General features: G+C 37.2%; 1 protein-coding gene across 1 annotated transcript in view; it reads right to left on the reverse strand.

Annotated features, from left to right (window-relative positions):
* Window positions 1–3,053: 3,053 nt before the first annotated feature.
* Window positions 3,054–22,621, reverse strand: part of LOC309415893 (guanine nucleotide-binding protein G(q) subunit alpha-like) — a gene marked incomplete at both ends in the record, with an annotated part of 134,335 nt that continues 114,767 nt past the window's right edge. Inside the window, 2 exons of the mRNA XM_082013571.1 lie at window positions 3,054–3,244; window positions 6,814–6,967. Coding sequence (XP_081869697.1) covers window positions 3,054–3,244; window positions 6,814–6,967 — 345 coding nt within the window. The remainder of the gene's footprint in view (window positions 3,245–6,813; window positions 6,968–22,621) is intronic.

The raw sequence follows: 22,621 nt of genomic DNA on the forward strand, positions 1-22,621 counted from the left end.
TTTTTTTTTCCCCCAGAACATGCTCAAATGATCTAAACATTGCCACAGGTTCAGCTTACCTAAAATATACCAGAAATAGCCCAGTGGCGCACAGTCTTGAAAACTTTTGCAATCACAATGTAAGTATAAAGCATGAGTAAACTTTTGTTTTGTTTTTATACAAAACTCAGAACCACATTTCCTTCTCCCCCACCCAATATCCCGTAACAAAACAAAACAAATTAAAAAAAAAACCCAAACAAGCCCAAATCTTTGTTAGACACCACTGTCTTTTTTTTTTTTCTTTTTTTGGCTACAGTTTCATTTATAGCACTGAATCCAGCATGGGCAATGGCAGTATTACCAGATTAAAAGAAGGGATATTATCAACAGTGAAACTGTGAGAACAGAAGCTCTGTAGCAAGATCAGGACCAATTTTGTAATGCTGTATGTAAGAGTCACTGCTCTGATCCCCTAATTCACAACGTCAGTGTCACTTTTTATAACCTAGATCTACCTGCTTTAGCTTTATTAAATAAAATGCTTTAACTCCTTAAAATCATTAACAATAGTGACTTTTTGGTTGTTGTTGTTGTATCTAAAGTTTCTGCAGTTTCTGACAGACTGGTTGATTGATCTGATGTTCCATATCTTTTCAGGCTATTTTTAGGGCAACAGCATATACCCATTAGTACTTATGTACAATGGTTTGAAATATCTCTAAACTTACTTTTCTAATAAAGCCTATTAGAAAAGTAAAAGTAACCTAACGTGAATCTGCCAAATGTAAATTAAATTTATATTTAAAGGCTTATGTTCCAATCCTAGATATAACAGTGTAAATTCTTCTAGTAAGACTGGTTTCTACATCTGTATGAAGCCCTGACAAGATTTAAGTATTGTTTTGAATGTGAATGGCCTCTGTCTGAATGTCTCCAATTTACTTCTACTCAGGAATGTGCAAATGATTTTATACAGCACGATGCTAGTACCGCTCTGTACTATAGTAATTTTTTTTGTTTTGTAAATAAAAACCAACAACAAATCCCTAGTCAGAAATAAACTGACAAAATTTACATTCTTCTCTCTTAAAAAAGTAAATAAAATAACATTATTTAAAATGTGAATTAGCTATAAGACATACAATACAATTACATAGATACATATCAATACAGCACATTCAATTTGCCAAAAATTAATGATTACAAAGCCAATATGGATGCTGCCATATATATATATAGATGTATGTACAATGATTATAGCATTCATAATTGCACTATACCTACAACCAGTTTTAAATTACAAGGTGTTTTAAGAGGGAGCAAAAAATAGCAACTGTTCTTACTATTGTTGATTTGGAGTTGGGAGGGTTAAGGATGAAAAACGTCTCATTAGTATTTATTGTTAACTTTGGTAATCATCTAATAAGCCATTCTTTTTTCTACCTCCCATCCACTGCTATGAGGCAGCAATTTCTGTGTTAAGTGCACTCCAGTGCTACTTGGCATTGCAGATCATCAATCCAATAACATGTCTGAACTCTGAGTTTTCTGTAGCTTGCTAGCCACCTGGTCAAAAAACACCTTTCAACCTAAGCTGCAGAATAAAGGCTCATCACTGTGTGCTGCATTTTTGTTGTTAAAAAATTGCACATTTATATTTCAAGAATGATTTTCTGTTTCATTTACATTAATAAATCTTTTCTAAAGAACATTGAGAGAGGCTATTTTGCATGAAAGCCTATCAAATGTCTGTGAATCAGTTAGTTAACAAGCAACCTTATAAAGAAAGGTTCCTGAATGTGATCTCTCATTAATAGTTTCTTGTTATACAACTAAAGGTGCCTTGGCATTATTATAGAAAATAATCTCATGCCATATCTGACATAAGGAGAGATTTAAATTAGTAGACTGCATGCGTGTGCATGGTGCACCTTGTAGCATATTCACTCACACTGTTGGTTTTGGCATTAGAAAATGGAACACTTTCTAAAAAAGGGAACATATGAGCTGAAACTGTTTGTTTATCATTTGGCAGTTGACTCAATCAGGTCAGTTCCCAACCCATCAGTTTGGCATTTCAATCAGTATCTTATGTTTCAAGAGCATTGGTTTTATAAAAAGCCAGATTTGGCAACATTAATTTTATACAATAAAAATAATTTTTCTACTGTGGAAAAAGAACACTTAAAAAAGCTCTAACTTAAGAAAAAAACCCCACACAACTGAAAAAACCCCACTGTTTCAGGCTGTAGCCACTGGGGAAAATGTAGTGTCTATGACATTTCTATTTGGCATTTGTGAATAAAAGAGAGAAAAGAAATGGCACATGGCAATTAAAAAGAGATTCTAAATATATTCCACATACATTCCAGCTTGTGTCTTAATTATTTCATTACTGTCTTCTGTGAACCTTTCTGCACTGTAAAAATATGGTTAAATTTAATAGCATTGAACAACTGTAATTCTGTTTTGCAATCTCAATATTCTAGTCCCAAAAGTGAAGACAGAATGAAGACACCTATGTCAAGAATTTAAAAATCACAGTATCAATACTTTTGATCCTTCAGAGAAAGTACATACTGTAAAATTAGAATGACTGATGACTTAAATTCTGATGATAGTATTTTCCTGACCAAATCACTCAACAGAAAATACTTCACCCAGGAATGCAACTGGGAAAGAAAAGGCCATTGTACCTTGTATAAGATAAGGGGGAAGGGGAAAGAGGGAGAGAGAAAGGGTCGAGGGAAGAGGAAACGAGCTTGATTTTGCTTCAATAGCAAAAAACTGCTATCTTTTGTAAATGTACGACTGAGAATTTAAAACACATTGAGTCACGTGGTTTTGCCTAAAAAATGAGGAAATGTGCTGTGAATGTACTTCAGCATCTTTTGGTTTTCCTCCATATAGTTTAAATAAAATCATAATATTAACTACAAACTCTGTGGACATTCACAGAGTCCAGGCCGGCAATAAATTAGTATTATGCAAATTGTTTTCACAGATAATACAGTCCCTCTTGTACATCTTTAATCACGCAAAGTTGGTTTTGGAGGGCCTCCTAGGCACGGTTAGACCAGGTTGTACTCCTTCAGGTTTAACTGTAGGATCGTGTCCTTGACAGCAGCAAAGACGAAGCGGATATTCTCTGTGTCTGTAGCGCATGTGAAGTGGGAGTAGATAATTTTGTCACTGTCTGGATTCAGGTCTACGAACATCTTCAGGATGAACTCTCGTGCCGCTTGTGCATCCCGTTGTGGTCCTGATAATTAAGAAGAACAAGTCAGTTTTCTTAAAGTTGATTCAGTATTTGGACATCTTTAACAGAAAACAAGAAAGGGTCAGTCTGTGGTCCTCACGTAAGAGAAGATAAAGAACTTTTTCCTCATCAGTAGTATCATATAGCGGCTACTTTCTTCCTGGTAGGAACTATGAAAAATAAAGATGGGAGGAAACTTCAGAAGTTTATCAACTCAGAGCTATCATGTCAAAGCTGCTCTTTTCCTGCTGACTATACTCTTCTTTGGTAAGATAATGTTTAAAACAGGTAATTTCTAACTGCATGGAATGATAAACAGAAGATTAGCTATACTAATAAATCTTTTAAAACATTAATAGAATTGCTGACCGTTCAGTCAACACCTATTGTATTTAAATTACACTTAAGTTCTTTTAGCACTGCAACATTTACTAGTTTTATGAGGATTTTAACAGGTAGCATAATGAAGCTACATCCTGAACTGGTCTGACACTGTCATCCATAGAACGTCATTTACTTTAGTGACAATAAAACACACATGCTCTCCATCTGAAGCTGTTTCATTGCAAAAGGCTCATGTACTAACAAATCACTTGTTATCTAAATTATGTATGATAATGATACTATCAGATGTAAATTAAGGCTGTAATTCTCAGAAGGATGCAGCGTCTATGTAACCAATACCACAAGTTCGGCTTTAAAGAAGACAGAAGGTAAAGTAATGACTTCCAGCCTAGAATAGTGAGGATTCATTCACGTTCACAGCCAAAAGAAAAGTGCAGAAGCAAGAACAGCCACAAATTGTTGAATTCTGTTCCATTATTCCAGTGCTGTTTCCAATGGCCATTATTCCCTTGCTCTCCTGTTTCTGGAACACATTTCTGGGTTTCTACAGAGCATGCATGTTTTCTGTGCTGCCTCCTCCTCCTCTTCTCTTCCTTAGTTCTGCTCTTGTTACATGGCAATATAAATATCAGTGCTCCACTGTTATATGTAGCTTTGTCCTTCAGCAGTTATAAAATTTGTACTTTGGAGTTTAGCACATGCACACTATTTTTCAATAATTGGATAAGAAACCTTATTTTTAATACTTCAAGCTTACAATTGCTAACATTTCCAATTTGGGTAACTCCAGAAAATTTAGGCAGGGAATGCATGGAAGAGAAATCATGTACTTTCTCTTATGCTGCAAATCCATGTGGAGGAGGAGTAATATTCTGCAATAGATGGGTGTATGCACATGAACATATATGTACATTTAAGTACGTACATAAACATATTCAGATTACACATTTCCTGAGATTTAGGTATGTAAACACATCATGAGCTCTCTGAAGTAGGACAGAGGACTGTTCAACACTTCTACAGGTTCTAAAACACAGCAGGGTCCAGCCTTTGGCTTGGTCACCCAGACTATAGAAACAGCAGCAACAATAAGTCTCACACTACCACAAATAAATTTGTGGTATTTGTGAAGAAAACTCTTATGACTTTCAAAGACAATGATTTCTTTGAAATAAGCCACTTAATGTTTTAAACAACTTCCTAGACTTTTGTTAAACAGTTTCATAGTAGCTAGACACAGTACCCTGTCAACATCTACTGCACTATTCAAAGGCTGTATCCACATTTGCTTACCTAATCACACCTCTACTGACTGTCATGTAATTTAAATTTTTGTTTGACTGAAGTTCAAGCATGGAAAATTGAGGTTAAAAAGAACATTTATGACCTCAGAAATTTATAAAAAATGGTATGAGTCAATGTTAAATTTAGGCTGTGAAACGGTTGTGATCTAAATAATACGGAGACTTGGAAATGAACTGCCATATAAATCAGTAGGTTTCTTGTCCACTGCTCCCTCATCAGCAGCTTTTGAAGGGTATCTGTACATGATCCATTCAAGATCTATATAAGAAGTACTGCATCCATATTTTTCTCTTATCTTCCTCCCAACTATGGCTGCTTTTTGACTTTGTCCTCTCTCCCTCTCCCAGCTCTTCATTCCAGTCTGTAGGTCAGTCTTCCAGTACCAGCCATGCAAAGATGTCTTCCTGTGATATACACTGACCGGAGCATGCCTCAGTCCCCCTTCCACAATGCTGTTACAATACACCCTGCAGCAGAACTGCTTAGCTTAATTCAATCAGTCCAATTTGTCATCCTGGCTAGCAGGTCTCATCCCTATGCTACTTTATCCCTTGTGCAAGGACAATGGATGGGAGACGTGATCCAGCTGAAAAACACCCAGTTCTGATCCCTTCCTCAAATCTTCCCACCTCCCACATCGCCAGTGTGTTGGGACAGAAGATGGGACCACATGGTGAGCTCTGCAAGCCACAAACCCCACCCTGCCACCAGAAAAAATAAAATCAAACCATAACTTTTTCTATGGAGTTAAGTCCAGCAAGATCTGCATAGTTAAGAGACAAAGACTCTTGAAGAATTCCAGAGTCCAACAACCCTACAAGTCCATCATCTTTTTTTCCCTCACCAATGGCGAAGGACAGGAGAAACAGGGTTTCTCTCAGCTAAATGGTTGAATTTTGTCTGTTTTTTCTGGACAAGCATTTAACACAGACTTTATCATCACTTGAGTGGTGATAACAGAGCAGACTGTAGAGTATTCTCACTTTCAGGATGTCATCTAGGGAAATGGTCATGCTAAGTAAACTCAAAGCAATGAGCGTATTTCTATTCAAGAGCCAGCTCTCTTCTGCCTAGCACTATGAAACTAAACTTACACTGTCTCACAACTACTATGGTCTGATACTGCAGGCTGTTCAGTGTTTCCTTCCCCTTAAACAGGAAACAAAATGTAAATTTTTCCCATTATTACTCTCCATATTTGAACATGAGAGGTTTAATCTTCTATTCAGCTTTCGAATCTGCTATTCATTCCCCAGTAGGACAAAACAGATTTTATTTTTTTAAAAATAGGAGCATTTAGTTCTTTAGACTTTTTATTACATGATTGATTTTTCTTTGTTACCAAGGTATCCACTCAGTTACCTCAAAATACTTAGCTTTACCTCACGAGAACTTTCTGAAAGTAGAAACCAGCTGTACAATCCACATTTTTTTTAATGGACAAGCACATTAAGCCTCACATAAAGAATGTATAATTTATAAAGAAAAGAAAAGGTATAATAAAAGGGCAGAAGGAGTAGCATGGGTTTCTCTGAGTGCCACAGAATGCTTATGACACTTCCCCTCAGACATTCACCCTCACACAAAACCAAACCTCAAAAAAAAAAAAACAAAAAACCACTTATGAAAAGGACAGAATGTGGTTCACTGATAATATGACAATACTCTTCTAAAAGTCACAATTTCCCATTAAAGGTTCTTGCTATGCTAACCACAATTAATTACAGTATAAAATGAAATCCTAGCAGTCTAAAAGTCCCACAAGCATTCAACCATATTTTAAAAATTTAGATGATTAAAAATTGCAAAGCGCCTTTTTTTTTAAAGAGCAAAATATGTGAAAGGATCTATCTATCTAGCATTTGGACAAGGCTATTACTGTCATGTAAACAGAGCATGAGCTCTGATGTCATTATACTTACCATCATACTCTGGAAAATAATCAACTAGGTGGGAGTACATAATTTTCTCCTCTAAGAGATCTTTTTTATTTAAGAACAGAATGACTGAAGAGTTCTGGAACCATGGATATGTGATAATTGTCCTAAAGAGTGCTTTGCTTTCTTCCATTCGATTCTGGAACAAAGAAGAGAGTGGAATTTTGGTGGTCATGAATATAGCGGGTTTTTTAAAATTTTTTAAAAATAAATTCATGCAATTTCACTTTATTTGGTAAATGGATCCATTTCACATTTTGCACCTTCCTACCAATATGTAAAGTTCAAGTAATTAAATTGCAGTTAATAAGTAAGCAGGTAATTAAATATGCAGGCATCTTCCTTTTGCAAATGCAACTGCTCAAATATTAAGTATTCTTTAAAACACAGGTCATGAACAGGAAAGCTGTAACAGGTACACTTGTAAAGTCTGCGTATGCAATTATGACCAGTCACCAATCTGGTGGTATTGAAATGCATGCGATTCATGGGAGGGACAAGATTATCATGACACGACATAATAATCAATTCAAGTTTTAAGAACGTTATTTACTTTATAGGCCCTTCCTGAAATTTAAATGCAGAGTTAGATAATTCTTACAAAGAAATCGGCTTTAGAATAGTTGCAAGTAAATTTGGAACCTGAGAACATTCTGTCAACACCAAAGGCTTATGACATTAAAATCTTAAAAATCTGTAAATTGCTAAATTTGTTTCTAACATCATCGGGTTAGCCTTTACTTTAATTGCTTAACTGCTCCTGCAAACCACTTTACATTATAGCTGAAATGTAAGTGAAGCCTACAGTTCTATTTGTAACACTTTTCTGTCACTGTAAAATTAAGTGATGATTTGATACACTTCTGAAGAACTGTTAGGCTGACATAATGTGGCTTATAGAGAGTCAGAACAAACAGAGTTCAAAACAAAGGAATTAACTTACTCTTTTAATCATTACTATTTAAAGCTGCAGCCCCCTGAAAAAAACCGTCACCACCAAATGGGGCTCCAGAGAACAAGAGCAAGGAGGTAAATCCTGCAGATTCTGCTGTTGCTGAGCCATACACCAATCTGTCAGATAACTCAGTTTTGCAAAAAGTGTATCTTTACTTGCATTAATTTGTATTTTAAAGAGAACAATATAAGCATGAAGAACAGGAACTTTAAAAAAACCCACAAAACAACAAAAACCCACAAAACTAAACCCTAAAAATTTTCCATTTTATAAAAGTTGATGGTTTGGTCTCAAATGTCACCACAGCATCTTCAAGCAATTTATGAAACTTTACCACATGCTGGAGTGGTAGGTGAAAATAAATAACCAAGTTATAGCTTGAGAAACTAATGCAGAGGAGTAAAACCTTTGCTTTCTTACAGTCAGTTCTTATGACTCACATTGATTTCAATGGTGCCAGGATTTCATTCAGAAAGGAGAAAAACCAAAATGTTAACAGAGCTGAACATAAAACCTCAGTCCTTAGACTAATTGTTAATCAGACCATGTCATCTTCTCAACATTTTACATAGATGTCTTCTCTAAACAAGGCCTTAGAGAAAGGCAATGGGAACTACACAGCGTAGTTTTCACTTTTACAGTTGATGAAAAAGAGAAAGCAATGTAAACTTACAAATTACTGTTCAAATTATAAATATTTACCTAAACTCATTAACACTTGGCATCTTTTAATGTGACACAAGTTGAAACAGCATCATGACTCAATTAGCAGTGTCTTCCACAGTAAATTTATAAGCTACTGAAAACTTCGCAGTAAGAAAAGTGCATGGAAAACACAAAGAAATTACTTATCTAGAGTAAGTGTTCCTTCTTTTCAAAAAAACCCTTCAAGAGGGCTGCAATATTTTCATCTATACTGCTGATTTTTTTCCGTATATTTAACACAGAATTGCAAAGACAAAAGAATAAATCGATTTGGATAAATTTATGACTGTTCCTCCAGGAAAACTCAAGAAAACTGTGTTTTTGCAAACACTGTTATTAGACCCAGAAGCACATTTTCATTTTCTGTTTGAAAGGGATGCCAAACAAGATGAAGTGGAAAAGGTATGCAGACTAAAGCTACACTGATATCATCCCTAAAACAATTTCTGGTATCCTATCTGCTGCGTATCATAAAAATACCAGGAAACATACACAATAAAGAATAAATTATTGTGTCTTCAATGTAAGTACAGTATGTCTTGTACTATATATTAATTATGAATTCTGTGTAACATGAAACGCATTCTACAGGGTCACTTTTTCCTATTATAAATTTATAATTCTCTCTCCTTTCAGACTTGATTTGAGGCATCTGATTTAAACCTCTCCTTGACAAGGTATCTACTAAGGATTCCACTCAACAGACAGATCAGAGGTGAAGCAGGTTTCCATGACTCCAAAGATAGTTCAATTAATTCAAAACCAATCTGGGATGCCAAGAAAGGATACTACTAAGAAGGCAATGTAAAAGAACTGCTTCAGAAAAAATAATATTATCAAAGGAAATAATTACAGCCTTAAGGAGTTTACAGAAGTAGTCAGTATGTGCATTCTAACACAACTGAAACACTCAACTGCTTTAGAAAAACTATGTAGTTCGTATGTCAGTAACTGAAGGCAGTAAAACACTATCAGATTATCCCAGCCTCATTCACTTCACTGTATGCTTTAGTATAGTCAAAGCTTCATTTCCTACAGAAGCCACTTCCCTCCAAAAGTCATCCAGTTAATTGTATTTCCAGGAAGAGCCAGGCTTAACCTGAATCTATTCCTGATTCTAGAATAGGCTTTAAAGAGGTAAGAGCAGTAGACTGTTGCCTTTGCTAATTTTTTATTAAATTATCCAGTCCTAAACAAAATTAACTGGAAGTCAGAGAATTGTGGGAAATTATAAAAAATGCACATTACGTTGCCAGAGCCCACTGAAGTGGAATTACTTCTTACGGTACGAGGGTCTTGCCCTGTACAGTCCTACAGCTGAGGCTATTAAGAAGGTAAGACACTAAAGTCTTGCACACCAAAAGGTGGCTCTGAGGAACAGTACCTATCTTGGTATAGAGATTATTTCAGAGTGTACACCACTACAGAACGGCTCTTACTGCACCTCCATCTGCAGAATGAAGCAAACAGCAGAAAGTAAGACATCAGGAAGGCTGCAGACACATTTTCTGAGGAGTTGACAAAGGATTTCAAGCTGTCCAAATCAGCAAAGAAAAAGGTCACTCTGCCTAAGATCTATAATTGACACGTCTATGAATTTCCCTGATCCTTCACAAGGAAAAGAGCACCCAATGCTATGTTCTGCCCTTACAACAGAAGTGTGGAAAAAAGATTTAGGATAGCACTGGTTATCTTCTTTGAACCTATGTCACATTACAATGCTCCACAGACAAATACAGCTTCACAAAAGATATATGTAATAAGATGGTACTGCTAGCACTTTAAAAGGACAGATCAGTCAATTCCAGGGATTCAATGTAGATTTCACGTCATTTGCATATTTAACAAGTGTCTTGCAAAGCCTTGTAAAGATAATTAATTAAGAAAATTCCTTTTCAGTTCATTGCATGACATACATAACATTATGTATGTATTACTAAATGACTGCTATGGTCAATGTTATTTCACTGGAAGAAAACAATCTTGGATGCAACGATGTCATGAAGGAATTGCCCATAAGCTCGTCTGTTTACTCTGATTAAGTCAGCCTAATAAAGTTATTGCCTCTTTCTACAGATCTTGCTTATTTTAGCATTTGTATTGTCCATACGGATTCTCTGAATGAAAAATGTCAGTTGTAACTTACAGCATCATAAATCACAGAGCTGGTATTGTAGTCATATGTCACATTAACGTCATAGTTTTGACATCTAAAGATCAAACCAAAGAAATCCAAAATCTGTAATTGAATGTTAACTCCGGGTCTTTGTTGGTTTTTTTCCAAGTCTTTTATAACTTTGTTATGCATAGACCTAATAATAATGTCATAGTTGAAAATTTAAGGTGACTCAGAGGAGGGAGAAAAAACCTAGTAAATAGATGACCTAACTTCACACTCGGGTTGGTGGTTTTTACTAGTTTTTCTGCCTCTTCTTAGTGCCATGAACTGCACTTATAGTATGGACAATGCTATCAAAGTGTAAGAGAACAAAGTACTTAATATGCCCTGAACAGAAGGCAGATACTCACTATATATTGACCATACCTATATCTTCTCTGGGACTATAGTCATAACATAATAAAACCTAAAGGTTCTATTATATAAAGGTTCTATAAAACCTAAAAAGAATCTCCTCTGTTCCCACCCTGTAACTCTCACCTTCAGGTGAGTTGTTTTTCTGTAACTGAGCCCTTTCTTAGCAACTAAATAAAAATGCTTACCCATTGCCTGAGGGAAATCTCACTGGCTTTTTCCCTTTCCCTATGCTTCAGAGGAAGGTAGACAGAATCTCATTAAATACATACTAAACTCTCAGCACTTTTTAAAAACAGTCCCAAAAGCAAGCACTGTAAACTTGAAATTAGTATGCATCATTATGAAAAACAATTAGCCTCTGGCTTCTCCTTTTGAAACTATCCCACATATTGAATCAAACCATTTGCTTTCATGGTTTCTGTTTTAACAGAGAAGAGTGAGAAAATTTAGAAAGAAAGTAAAGGCACAACAAAGGAAGCACAGAGATTAAATGTCATAGCTTCAATACCAATGGAAAGTGATGGACTTCCTAGGAAAACATTGCAACTTATATTTTGAATTTAAGGACTTTTGCAAGTTTTTGTTAAACTTGCCACTAAAGAACTTAGCATAGTTATAATGAAGAACAAGTGCAGTTAACTTATGTGGGCTAGCTGATAAATATCCAGCACAAGCTTTGAAGATGAACATTAAGGGAAGAATTAATTTCTTATTAACATGTCAAGAAGCTGGATTCAGCAAAGTACTGTAGCACAATTCAACTAGAAATACGCATGTACTTCTGCAAAGCTACTCCTTTGCTTATCATTAGGCTTAGGTCAAGATCTTGCTGTCAGATGCTGTTAGGAAAGGAGTAGGAAAGTATCATCATATGCTCTTCCATTTCTAAGCAGCTCTTCCCAAGAGGCAACCTTCTATATTCTCTGTACTAAACATTGGGACACTTTTATTTGGACAAGAATTTTGCCTTTATTTCACCAGAAAATACTAATTTTAAAATTAGAAACAATAATTTACAGTTAAATTCCAAAAACAGCCTCTTCATATAACAGTAGTACTGCTCCTACCCAATACATTCAGGGTCCAGCTACCTGGATGTCTTCTGAGTAAGGGCTGGGTCTACCAGTGGTAAAACAGTACAATCAGATGACAGCAGTTGCTATTACAACTTAAGAGGACACAGAGATATCAGCAGGAATGCTGCTGCACTGTTGATACCATTAAGCACCACACAAGATGAATGAGTAACAACCCCACATTTAATTTGTTTAAATGTAAACAGCTGTAAGTGCTCACAGTGACTGTCACTCATCTCCCACTCTGAAACACCACTGAATGGCAGCAGAGTAATGACTCTGAATTGTTGGCTGGAAGGCATCTCTGGAGTTCATCTAGTTTAGTCTTTCATTCAAGGACTATTTGCTACAAGCTGGAGCTTGCTTTCTCAGTAGCCAACAAGCCATTCTCAGCAGCGATGCCAACCTTCACAGCAATCCCCTCTGACAGCAGCAACAGCTCAGCATGGCCTCTTCGGCTTTGGAGGCAGCTGGTACAAGGAAAATGAGCAGCGAGATCACTGTTTTCACCATCCCCCAAGATCTTCTGGCCTGGGCAACTTCTCTGCTCTGCCTATGTCTGCAGTAAGTCCCAAATTGCATAAAGACATATTGATATTGTCAGCCATTACTTTATTTTTCTCGTTATGGTACACAGATGCCAGCATAAAATTCTCCCATCCTCCACACAAACTGACAGAGTCACCAGTCCAATGTAAAAATATCATAATGAAACACAGAATAAAAAATACAGCAGACAAACTCCACAAGTGAATAGAAATTTGTTAACAATAAACAGATCATATAATCTCGGACAAGATTATTCCAATCTCTTATTAAACACCAAGAAAAAAGGCTGTACTTGTTCACAGATCATAAGACTGTCCAGTTTTATGACTAGAAACTTGTTTTTATGAAACATAAATAAAAACAGAATGAAATTTCTTTCTGCCACGTACCTCTTACTATATAAAAGATTTTGCTCTAAGTGTTTTGTACGATGGTTAAACATTAACACAAATATAACTAGACATACAAACTGTGTTTTCTCACATTTTTATCCAAATGGAAACTCTTACTCTTCCTCATTTTTAATACATTAAAAAAAGAGTGTACCTCCTTCCACTTTTTTTTTTAATAATTTACTTTCAGTTTTCATGTTAAAATGACTGATTTCTAGTTTGGGCTTATGAATTGAAATTCTCTTTGCTATCTGGAAAAATATGCAATTACTCCTGCAATTACAGAAATAATAGAAATTGGCATAATTTATAAGCAGTTTAAGAAGAGAAATCCTGAAAAATACCTGACGAGCAATAAAATAGCATTTAAAAGCTGCATCAGCTGGTACACAGTGAAGGGAAAGCAGTATTTCCCAGCAAATAAACATAGTGCTTTGACAGAAATGTCCAAGTACCATACTAATCTGAACCAACGCAGAAGCAGTAGTGGAGTTTTCACCCAGCCATTTCACTATCTTTACGATTGTCTAGAGTGGCACCTAGTGGGCATACTGTAACTTACATATTGAGTGAAAAATGTAGTAATTAATTTTTGTCTTTAAAATTGTTACTAATTTAAATAGTGTCTGTTAAAATGTTGAAATGGTGAAAAAGAAGGTAGTAAGGAGGTAAACAAGATGCATTTTTCAGGCAGCAACTTGCCCTCCATATATAACTACATTTATGCTGAAACAAACGTTCATTTGAGTCAGAAGGCATTCAGAGACGGTAACTGTAGAAGAGGAGGTACTGATGCAAGAGAGCTTCAGAAAGAAACCCAGGGGCTAGTATTTCGGAAGTTTTTTAGTATCGCAGCATTGCACTCTATGTTACCTGACAAAATCTTGTGCATGTGAATGGTTTTTGTGCGAAACTCTGTATTTATTAGGAATATCTCCGTTCTTCAAATAAGACTTCCAGCAATTATTTATGTAGAAGCATCATCTGGCTGCAAGAAAGACCAAGTGTATTCCTTGTCTAGAAATTTAATAGAGCTGCTACATTAAAGTTGGGAATTATTTAAGTTAAAATTATATTAAAGTTATTACGGAGGAAATTAGGAAGTGGGAGGTAAGTGCAGAGAGCTCTACTATGTAAAAAAGTAAATACAGCATCAAAACGGGAAGAGCTTCAGATTTTTGCCACCAGTATGAAGTATAATCTTGCAGCAATACCGCTGTAACTAGCCATTTAAGAAAGAACTGTGATGGTTGTACAAATATTTTGATGAATAGCTCAAATGCAGTAAGAGACAACTTCAAACACAGAGCTCAAGAATAATTCCTTAATTTTCTTCACCTTGTCTTTCTGCAAACTAGCCTGACAAAAAAAAAAGCTGCTGGTAGAGGACTGGGCGTAGATGAGAGCTGCGAACTCTCACCTCTCCAGCAACTTAAATTTGCAACACTGCACTTGCAAATATATGGCACTTTTATGTGCCCAGCAGGGGAACAGATGAACCAAATGACAGCTGAAATCCATCAAATCAGCATGTTCAACAATCATCAAAGCACAAAAATACTGTTTAAAAAAAAAAAAAAAAAAAAAGTGGTCCAGAAAGTGGCCAAAAAACATGGTCAAAACATTGCTGTCAAATATTTTTAAAATTAAAAAATGGCTGTTAAATTAATTTTGATAAAATAACATGAATGCCAGAATAATCAGTTTTTCATTAATACCTACACATTTTTGAGCAAAAATGGGTGAAAACATTTATAAATTAAATTGTCATTGAAAAAGGCTCTTTTCTGGACAGTTTTGACACTGGTTATTAAAAAAAAATAAGTGGCAGTTGTCTGTGCCAGCAATTGCTGCCAATAGCAGCATTTACCAGCAGCATTTCTGGCAGCCTCTGCAAGTGGGTTCGCAGTCAGTCAACTTCCCACTTCCATTACGAACCACCCACTTTAACAAAAGAGAGGCTCTGGCTCTTCCTTATGCAAATGCTTCCCAGTACTGATAGTTTACATTCGAAAGGTTCTTTATCCACAAACCAAAAAGAAAATGCGTATGTGTACGTGTGAGCAGGTATGAACAGATACCATACATACAGTAACAACGTTTGGCACAGGCGGTTAATGTGTTATTTTCTCTGGTTTCCAAATAAATGAGTTCTGAAGATTTTATTTCCCATGGAGATAACATTGTTAAACAATTACAAAGACCATTTCAGGATTTTAATTCTATCAGTGAGTTCATATTATCCCTCTGCCCTATGTTCAATTTTCTGGATGGCTGAATGTTGATGAAAAAAGCCAGACAACTGAAGTATTTTTATTCAGGATGCAGAAAAAGAGAAGTGCTCTGATCGCAACATTGGGTTTTTTCAGCCTTCATGCTAAGCCATGTAGGACTACCCTGTGAATAAGGAACACAAAGTGCTGGAAGAGAAGTGGAAGCATGCCCAGATGTGAACAGCGAGATAGTTTTGATGAAAAAATGAAATACGTGCTTCAGTTAATTGCCTCCATAAAAAGTGAAAGTATTCTGAACTCTGTGGTCTCATGCCATTTCTTTTTTGTCCCACATCAAAAGAAAGTGCGACTGGAACACCGTACCGACTTGCCACCTGTTAACAAATCACATTGATGAACGCTACGGAAGTTCCATCTAGGCTCTAGATACTCATCTATTTTGCAGATGTATTTTATCCAGATTCAAAACATAAGCATGTATGCCTGCATCTACATAACTGTATACACACACAAATGAGTTCACACTAAAAATACCCATCCTGGGTTTCATGTAATTTATTTTCATGTAATTTTAATACATTAGACTTTAACTAAGATGTTTTTTAAGAAACCAAGCAACGCTGATCCTTTCTACTTGTGACAAGCAAAGAATAGCAAAATTTTCCGTCAATCAAAAGAATTGATATCCTTGCACAGTGCCTTTATTCAGTACTTGAAGCACAGAAACATCACACAAAACCATCCTACTAAGTTCCTTCAGTTTTAATTTGCACTTGTGGCTGAGCTACTGAAGTCCTAATTTTCTAAACATCCTGTTTTGCCTTCATACAAGTGTTACTTCTGATAAAACTGCAAGATAGTTCTTCAGTGTAAATTAAGTACTGTGAAGGTAACTACATTAATCAAGATATCCACCATCAAATAAAGTAGGGTTCTTCAGGGTTTTAAAGAAAGCTATGGCAAAATCACATGGCATGACCACAAAGATGCTCCACAAAGAAACAAACAAAAATATCTCCTTTCACTTGTCAAACTATGATTTTTCTGCTTAGAATGACAGAAGAGTGTTGGAAAGGACCTGTGGAAGCTGTCCAGTCCAACTCTTCGCTACCTGCAGGATTAACTTTGTCATTAGATTGGGTTGCTCATGGCCGTGTCCAGTCAAGCTCTGAACAACTCTCTCCAGGATGGAGATACTACCCCCTCTAAGCAACCAATTCTATTTCACTCACTCATACGTGGCTATGATCTTGCAGCCCTTGTGATCTATGAACACCAAGCTCAACACAGTTTTACTGAGGGCCACTGTATTTACAAACTATTCTATTAAGTCACGAGACAGTTTTAATGATCCCCTTGTAGTAATGTTTTGGAGAAAGCATTTTTCAGAACAGCTTCATTCCCAGATTACTTAGGTCCACACTGCTTCCAAAAGGGACTCCACCAGTCACATGCACCTGCTGCCTTCGATCTCTCCTGTTCTGCTTGTCTGAGTATCCCCTTCCTGCAAGTTTTGTACAACGGCTTTTGGAGACATTGCTTGAGTGACTTCCAGACCTACTGGTTCTGTTCACATCTCAAAATAAAAATGTTACGCTCTCCTACTGCTGGTGCCATGCAAATGTCTGCTACTGGTAAATGAACCTGCTATTCTACATTTCAGAAACTTACAAGACTTGATCGGGGACCACAGCTACGCTTTGCTCCCAGGTTACCAGCCACTGCTTTAAAAGTTTATGAACTCAGGATAAATCTGTAAGACAATGGGATGCTGAACGCAGAATGAGAGAGCATCAAGTTATAGCAGCAAAATTCTCAACAGTGCAAACAGCAGTCTTCACACAACTCTGGCTGCTACACCACTACATGCTGCACTACTATATGCTACTATATGCTACACACAGCAGCAATGAAGCAGGTTTAGGCAAGTTTCTGGGAAACATTTTCTGTTCACAATGAGGCATATGGTAGCACATGCAAACGTATTCGTTGGAATATTTTTTAAATGACTGATCAAGACTGGCACAAAAGATTCAATCTTGTTATCGTATGAGGTTAGATCATGCAGGACCTTAAAGCAGACAAATCACTTGGTGCCATGTAGTAAGGAAGTGAAAGCCAGTGGACAGATGAACAGAAGGCAAAAGCAAGAAGCTGGGAAAATTATCTTTATGGCAGCATTTCTGTGGGTGTCCATTGAGCAATATGGCATTTGTCAAGATCATAGAAAAAATAGATCTTAGATAATAGTTTAACATACGTGAAAGGAGGACACACAGGAAGTAATGGCAACATTAGACATAGCTTGAAGGCATGTATCTAGGATTTCTTAAACCAAGTGTATTGGGTTGGCGTGGCAAGGTTTTTGTAGCAGGGGGGCTGCAGGGGTGGCTTCCGCTACAAGCTTCCCCTATGTCAGAGAGAGCCAAGGCCAGCCGGCTCCAAGATGGACCTGCCACTGGCCAAGGCTGAGCGCCATCAGTGACAGTTGTAGCACCTCTGGGATAACATATTTACGAAGGGGGAGTAAAAAAAAGCTGACACAGCAATTCCAGCTGGAGAGAGAAGTGAGAATATGTGAAACAACTCTGCAGACACCAAGGTCAGTGGAGAAGAAGGGGAAGGAGGTGCTCCAGGCACTGGAGCAAAGATTCCCCTGCAGCCTACGGTAAAGACCATGGTGAGGCCAGCTGTGCCCCTGCAGCCCATGGAGCTCCACGCTGGAGCAGATACCCACCTGCAGCCCACGGATTACCCCACGCTGGAGTAGGCGGGTGCCCATGTGGTGCATTGCCCCCGCCCCGCCTCTGTACCTCCTTGCAGCTGGAACTTATGATAAGCCGTGGCCTTAGAGCAAAGAGTTTGGTAGCTGAGAGCCCCCTGACCATGCCAAGCACTCTTGTGTAGCTAAGGGTAGAGACAGGACTGACCATCTCCAGACTATCACTTGTGGGAGTAACTAATCCTCCCCTGATAGCCCCGGAACATATTTTGTCCAATTGTGACTTGGGCAGATCAGTACCAGCATCGCTGGAATTTTGAAAATTCCAGCAATTACTGGCAAATGATTGTGGCAAGGATGGAAATTTACTGATGCCTAAAGTCAATCATCCCCCAACCCTATAAACAGTGGTTCTCAGTGAGACTCTCTGAGCTCTCCTGGACTGCAGCGGGCTGTGATGAGCATCTCCCTCTGAGTGGGACACCAAGTCCCAAGAGAGCTTGCAAACCCTCAAGCTGGCTAAGTTCAGAAGACCACCACTGAAGACCAGCATGAGATCTGGGCTGAAAGACCTACTCTGGAGACTCAACTCTCACTCACTGAGAAATGCAAAGGCATTCAACCAGAGTGCTTCACTGAACTCAAAGGGAATTTTTAGCAGGTATACCTTTGTATGGTGGAGTCGCCATCTCTGGAATTGTTTAAAAAACGTGTGAATGTGGCACTTCAGGACATGGTTTAGGGGACATGGTGGCGCTGGATTAATGGTTGGACTTGATGATCTTGAAGGTCCTTTCCAACCTAGTGATTCTGTGATGTATCTTTATGTATTTCTGTATACGTCTCTCTGTCTACATCCGTGTGTGTAATTTGAGAATCTTGGTAAGTTTTTAACTAAGTTGTTGTGTTATTAAGCTTTATCAGAAAATTATATAATCTAACATTGTGATTTATTTTAACAGTGTTAGTGAATTTTAAATTGCTACTATTCCACATTAGATTGCTACCATTCTAAAGTTATACAAAACACAAAAATCGTATGTTAAATCATCACACCAAGATCCCTGCACTTCACCTCTTTAGACATAAAGCATTGACCAAGTCTGGGACTAGGAGTGGAGACTCAGCTGCCCCACGATTCCTCCAAGTGTGAGTTTAGAAAGGAAGGGAGTCCACTTTGAACCTCGTGACTCAACAGGAGGGTGTCCCTCATCTTCTTTCCCTAATCCATATATAAATCACACCAACCCAATTCTGACTTAGTTCTCCTGACCCTGTGTAAATAATTTTCCCCAATCCATATGCTAATCATTTCAACCCAATTTTGATTCAATTTCTACCTGTATGCTTTTCCGTAAGTAATAGAGTGGACCTTACCATTGAACTCTGCTAAGTCATGTTTTTTACAAATTTATACTAAAATAATTTGCTTTCTAATATCTTTGGCAGTGATTCTTTAAGTGGTTTAAACTACTCATTCATGACAATGCCCAAAGGAGGCTGCGACCCCATGGGAAGCCCGTGCTGGAGCAGGCTCCTGGCAGGACCTGTGGACCTATGGAGAGAGGAGCCCACACTGGAGCAGGTTTGCTGGCAGCTCTTGTGACCTTGTGTGGTCAATGAGTACTTTATGCTGTCCAATGTCTCTGTAGCTTTGCAGCCTCTGATGATAGCTCAGGGAAGACAGTATTTCCTTTTTGATAGTTTAGAAAATTTCAAAATTTCACATAGCCTATTAATTCATTAATTTAGCTGAACTGAGGAAATTATATCCTGTCTTCTCCGTTTTTCCTCTGGGAACACAGAAAAACAAAGATTGCCACCTATAAAAAGCCCACATTTTCATAACCACCATAGACCTATACAAGCTATATGAAATCATATACACCTTATGACTTTTAGTGTGCTAATACCAAAGAAAAATATGTGAAAGCATCAATAAATACTGTCTTTATTTTGCCATTTCTAACTACTTAACAAGGTCTGCAAAGATAATGAAAACCTCCTTTTCATGAAACCAGATTTTATAGGTATGCTGTGATGTGGAACCCTGGCACAGGTTGCCCAGAGAGGCGGTAGATGCCCCATCCCTGGAAACATTCCAGGTCAGGCTGGACGGGGCTTTGAGCAACCTGATCTAGTTGAAGCTGTTCCTCACTGCAGGGGGTTTGGACTAGGTAACCTTAAAAGGTCTCTTCCAAGTCAAACCATTCTATGATTCTCTGTCTCTAGTCCTTCCATAACTGCAAGTGGTTACCAGTTCTCTTATAAAGCTGGAACTTGTTTTTGCATTTATTGCACTGAGAGCATGAGATTTTATATGTTTAGAAGAGCTATCTGTGACACATATTTAAATGCAGCATATCCTGGAATATGGATTCATATGCTTTATCTAGAAAAAATCCTTCATTTAAGAAAACAAGTTGATTTTAAGAATGGAAAAGTTCTAAACTGTGCTTTTTGATAAAATCAAAAATTTCTCCAGATCTGCTGGTATAATTCAGAGCAAAAGCCTGACCTAAAGGACATGATACATGATATATTAATTTACCAGAGAGACGATTCCTTCCTTTTTTATCTCACCTCTAATTCTGTCAGACTTTTCTGAAAAAGTGAAAAGGTCAAGAATCTGATAATTCAACTTATACAATGTTCTCCTTCGTCACATCATATCAGACTGAAGGATGATTTACTTAATTTACAGTACTATTAATGTAATTAGTATATTATGTCCTCTGGATCAAATTTTGTCCTCATTTCCACCATGAAATCGAGACAGACTTACTGTTTTATTAAGGGCAGAATTTGGAACAGTTAGCTATCTCTCCTTTTACGTGTATTTAAGATGAGGAAGACATTTCAAAACTGTACATAACCTGAAATTTTTGAAAGATACTGTCCTTACCAAGTTTCATGTTGTATTTATGGACCAAAATCAGATGTTTAGTTATGTACAATCTAGACATACTTGAGAGAGGAGAGATGATGTTGTTTCTGAGTACTGCCTGTTAGAGGAACCATAACTAAAAAAGAGTTGGGCAGCTATGCCTGCTTTTCTTCAGATTTGAAGACCTCAACTTTTCTGCTGCAGCTCTGTCATGGGAGTGCAATTTCACAGATGTATCATTTAAGAATAATCCTACACAGGACTCTGAGTAACAGGCAGTCTGAAAACTCATCTTATTTCCTATGTATGATACCCCTTACAGAGTAGTTACAATATATTCCTTAGAACTTTTAATACTTAACTCCTCCAAGGGTATGAAGACGGAAACAGTTCCCAGCTCAAACTCACATACAACCAGCGAGTAGAAGTCTTTGAGAGACACTGGCAAAGCCTCTCAACTCAGTATAGCCTCATCTGATTTATAATCCAAATGTATTTCACTCAAATAAGCTAAACAAGGGAAGAAACGGATTTACAATTGAGAGTCTATCAGGCACTACATTTTTAAATACAAATCAAAAGTCTTAAGGGCTCTAAACCAGTTTCGTAATGATGAAGGGTCATATAAACACACATGCACCAAATGGCAAATAACAATTCTTACAGATTTATGTTTACTCATGAAAATGAGATTAATGAAAAAATTAACTAAAAAGAATGCCACAGATGATTAAAAAGTATAGTTTTCTTTGTAAAAACATACTACAAAGAAAAAGACTTCAGGCAATAACATGCAGTGGACTAATTAGAAAATGAAAGTAGGCCATCTTACAAAAATCATACTGTTTAATCAGGCCATGAAAGCAATGCAAAGGGAGCAGCAGAACACTGTAAGTTGTCGAGTCAGATCTTTTAATTTCAGTAAGAAGTACACAGATCAAAGAAGGATTAGATTCTATCATAGCATCACATGGATGACATACATATGAAGAAAGTAGGGCATTTACACACACTCTCTCACTGTGGTGCTAAAATTTTAATACTGTTTCACATTTTAAAGATAAGTGCAAAAATGTATCTCTTGGCTGATTACCAAAGTCTCCAAGTTAAATTAGTCTTCCCAGCTGAGCTAGTCACACCCCAGTGAAAAATAAAAATATTTCTGGGGGTAAATTTCTTAATTCAAGGTGTCAACCAAGACATCTAAAACCTTCTCCCATATGTCTCGTATACAAACCACACTTTGCTTTACGCAGAATAAATAAACCCATTCTTTTCCCATGCATTCTGGGACTGTAATGTTTAGAGATATAGGGAAAGCAAAAGGAAGGGAAGAAAGAAGTGTTCTGGTATACCAACAAAACCTAGACAGGCTACAGCTTGCTGAAAGCCAAAATTAAGCTGCCCAGAGGGCTGCTTAGGTCTAAGACAATCTGGATGCATCCCAGAGCTAGTCTAACCAGGCCTAAGGATGCTGGAAAGCGCCATGAGGGTCTGTATGTATAACTTGAAAACAAAAACTGTTTTGAATTAAAGTTATGAATGTATTTTAAACTGAAAGACAAAAAGGTTTGGAAGTTTTCCACTGTTGTTAATAAGAAATGTAAATAGTTTAGCAGTGAGGTGGAAGAACCATCTGCAAGACAATGAGGAGTTTTACAGCTTTTGCCTCCATCAAGTGTTTTGAAAGTGAAAACTTGAAAACTTGAAACAGCTTTATAAGTAAAGTGATTTTTT

Source organism: Phaethon aethereus (assembly GCF_964289735.1).
Source record: "Phaethon aethereus genome assembly, chromosome: Z".
Classification (NCBI taxonomy): domain Eukaryota; kingdom Metazoa; phylum Chordata; class Aves; order Phaethontiformes; family Phaethontidae; genus Phaethon; species Phaethon aethereus.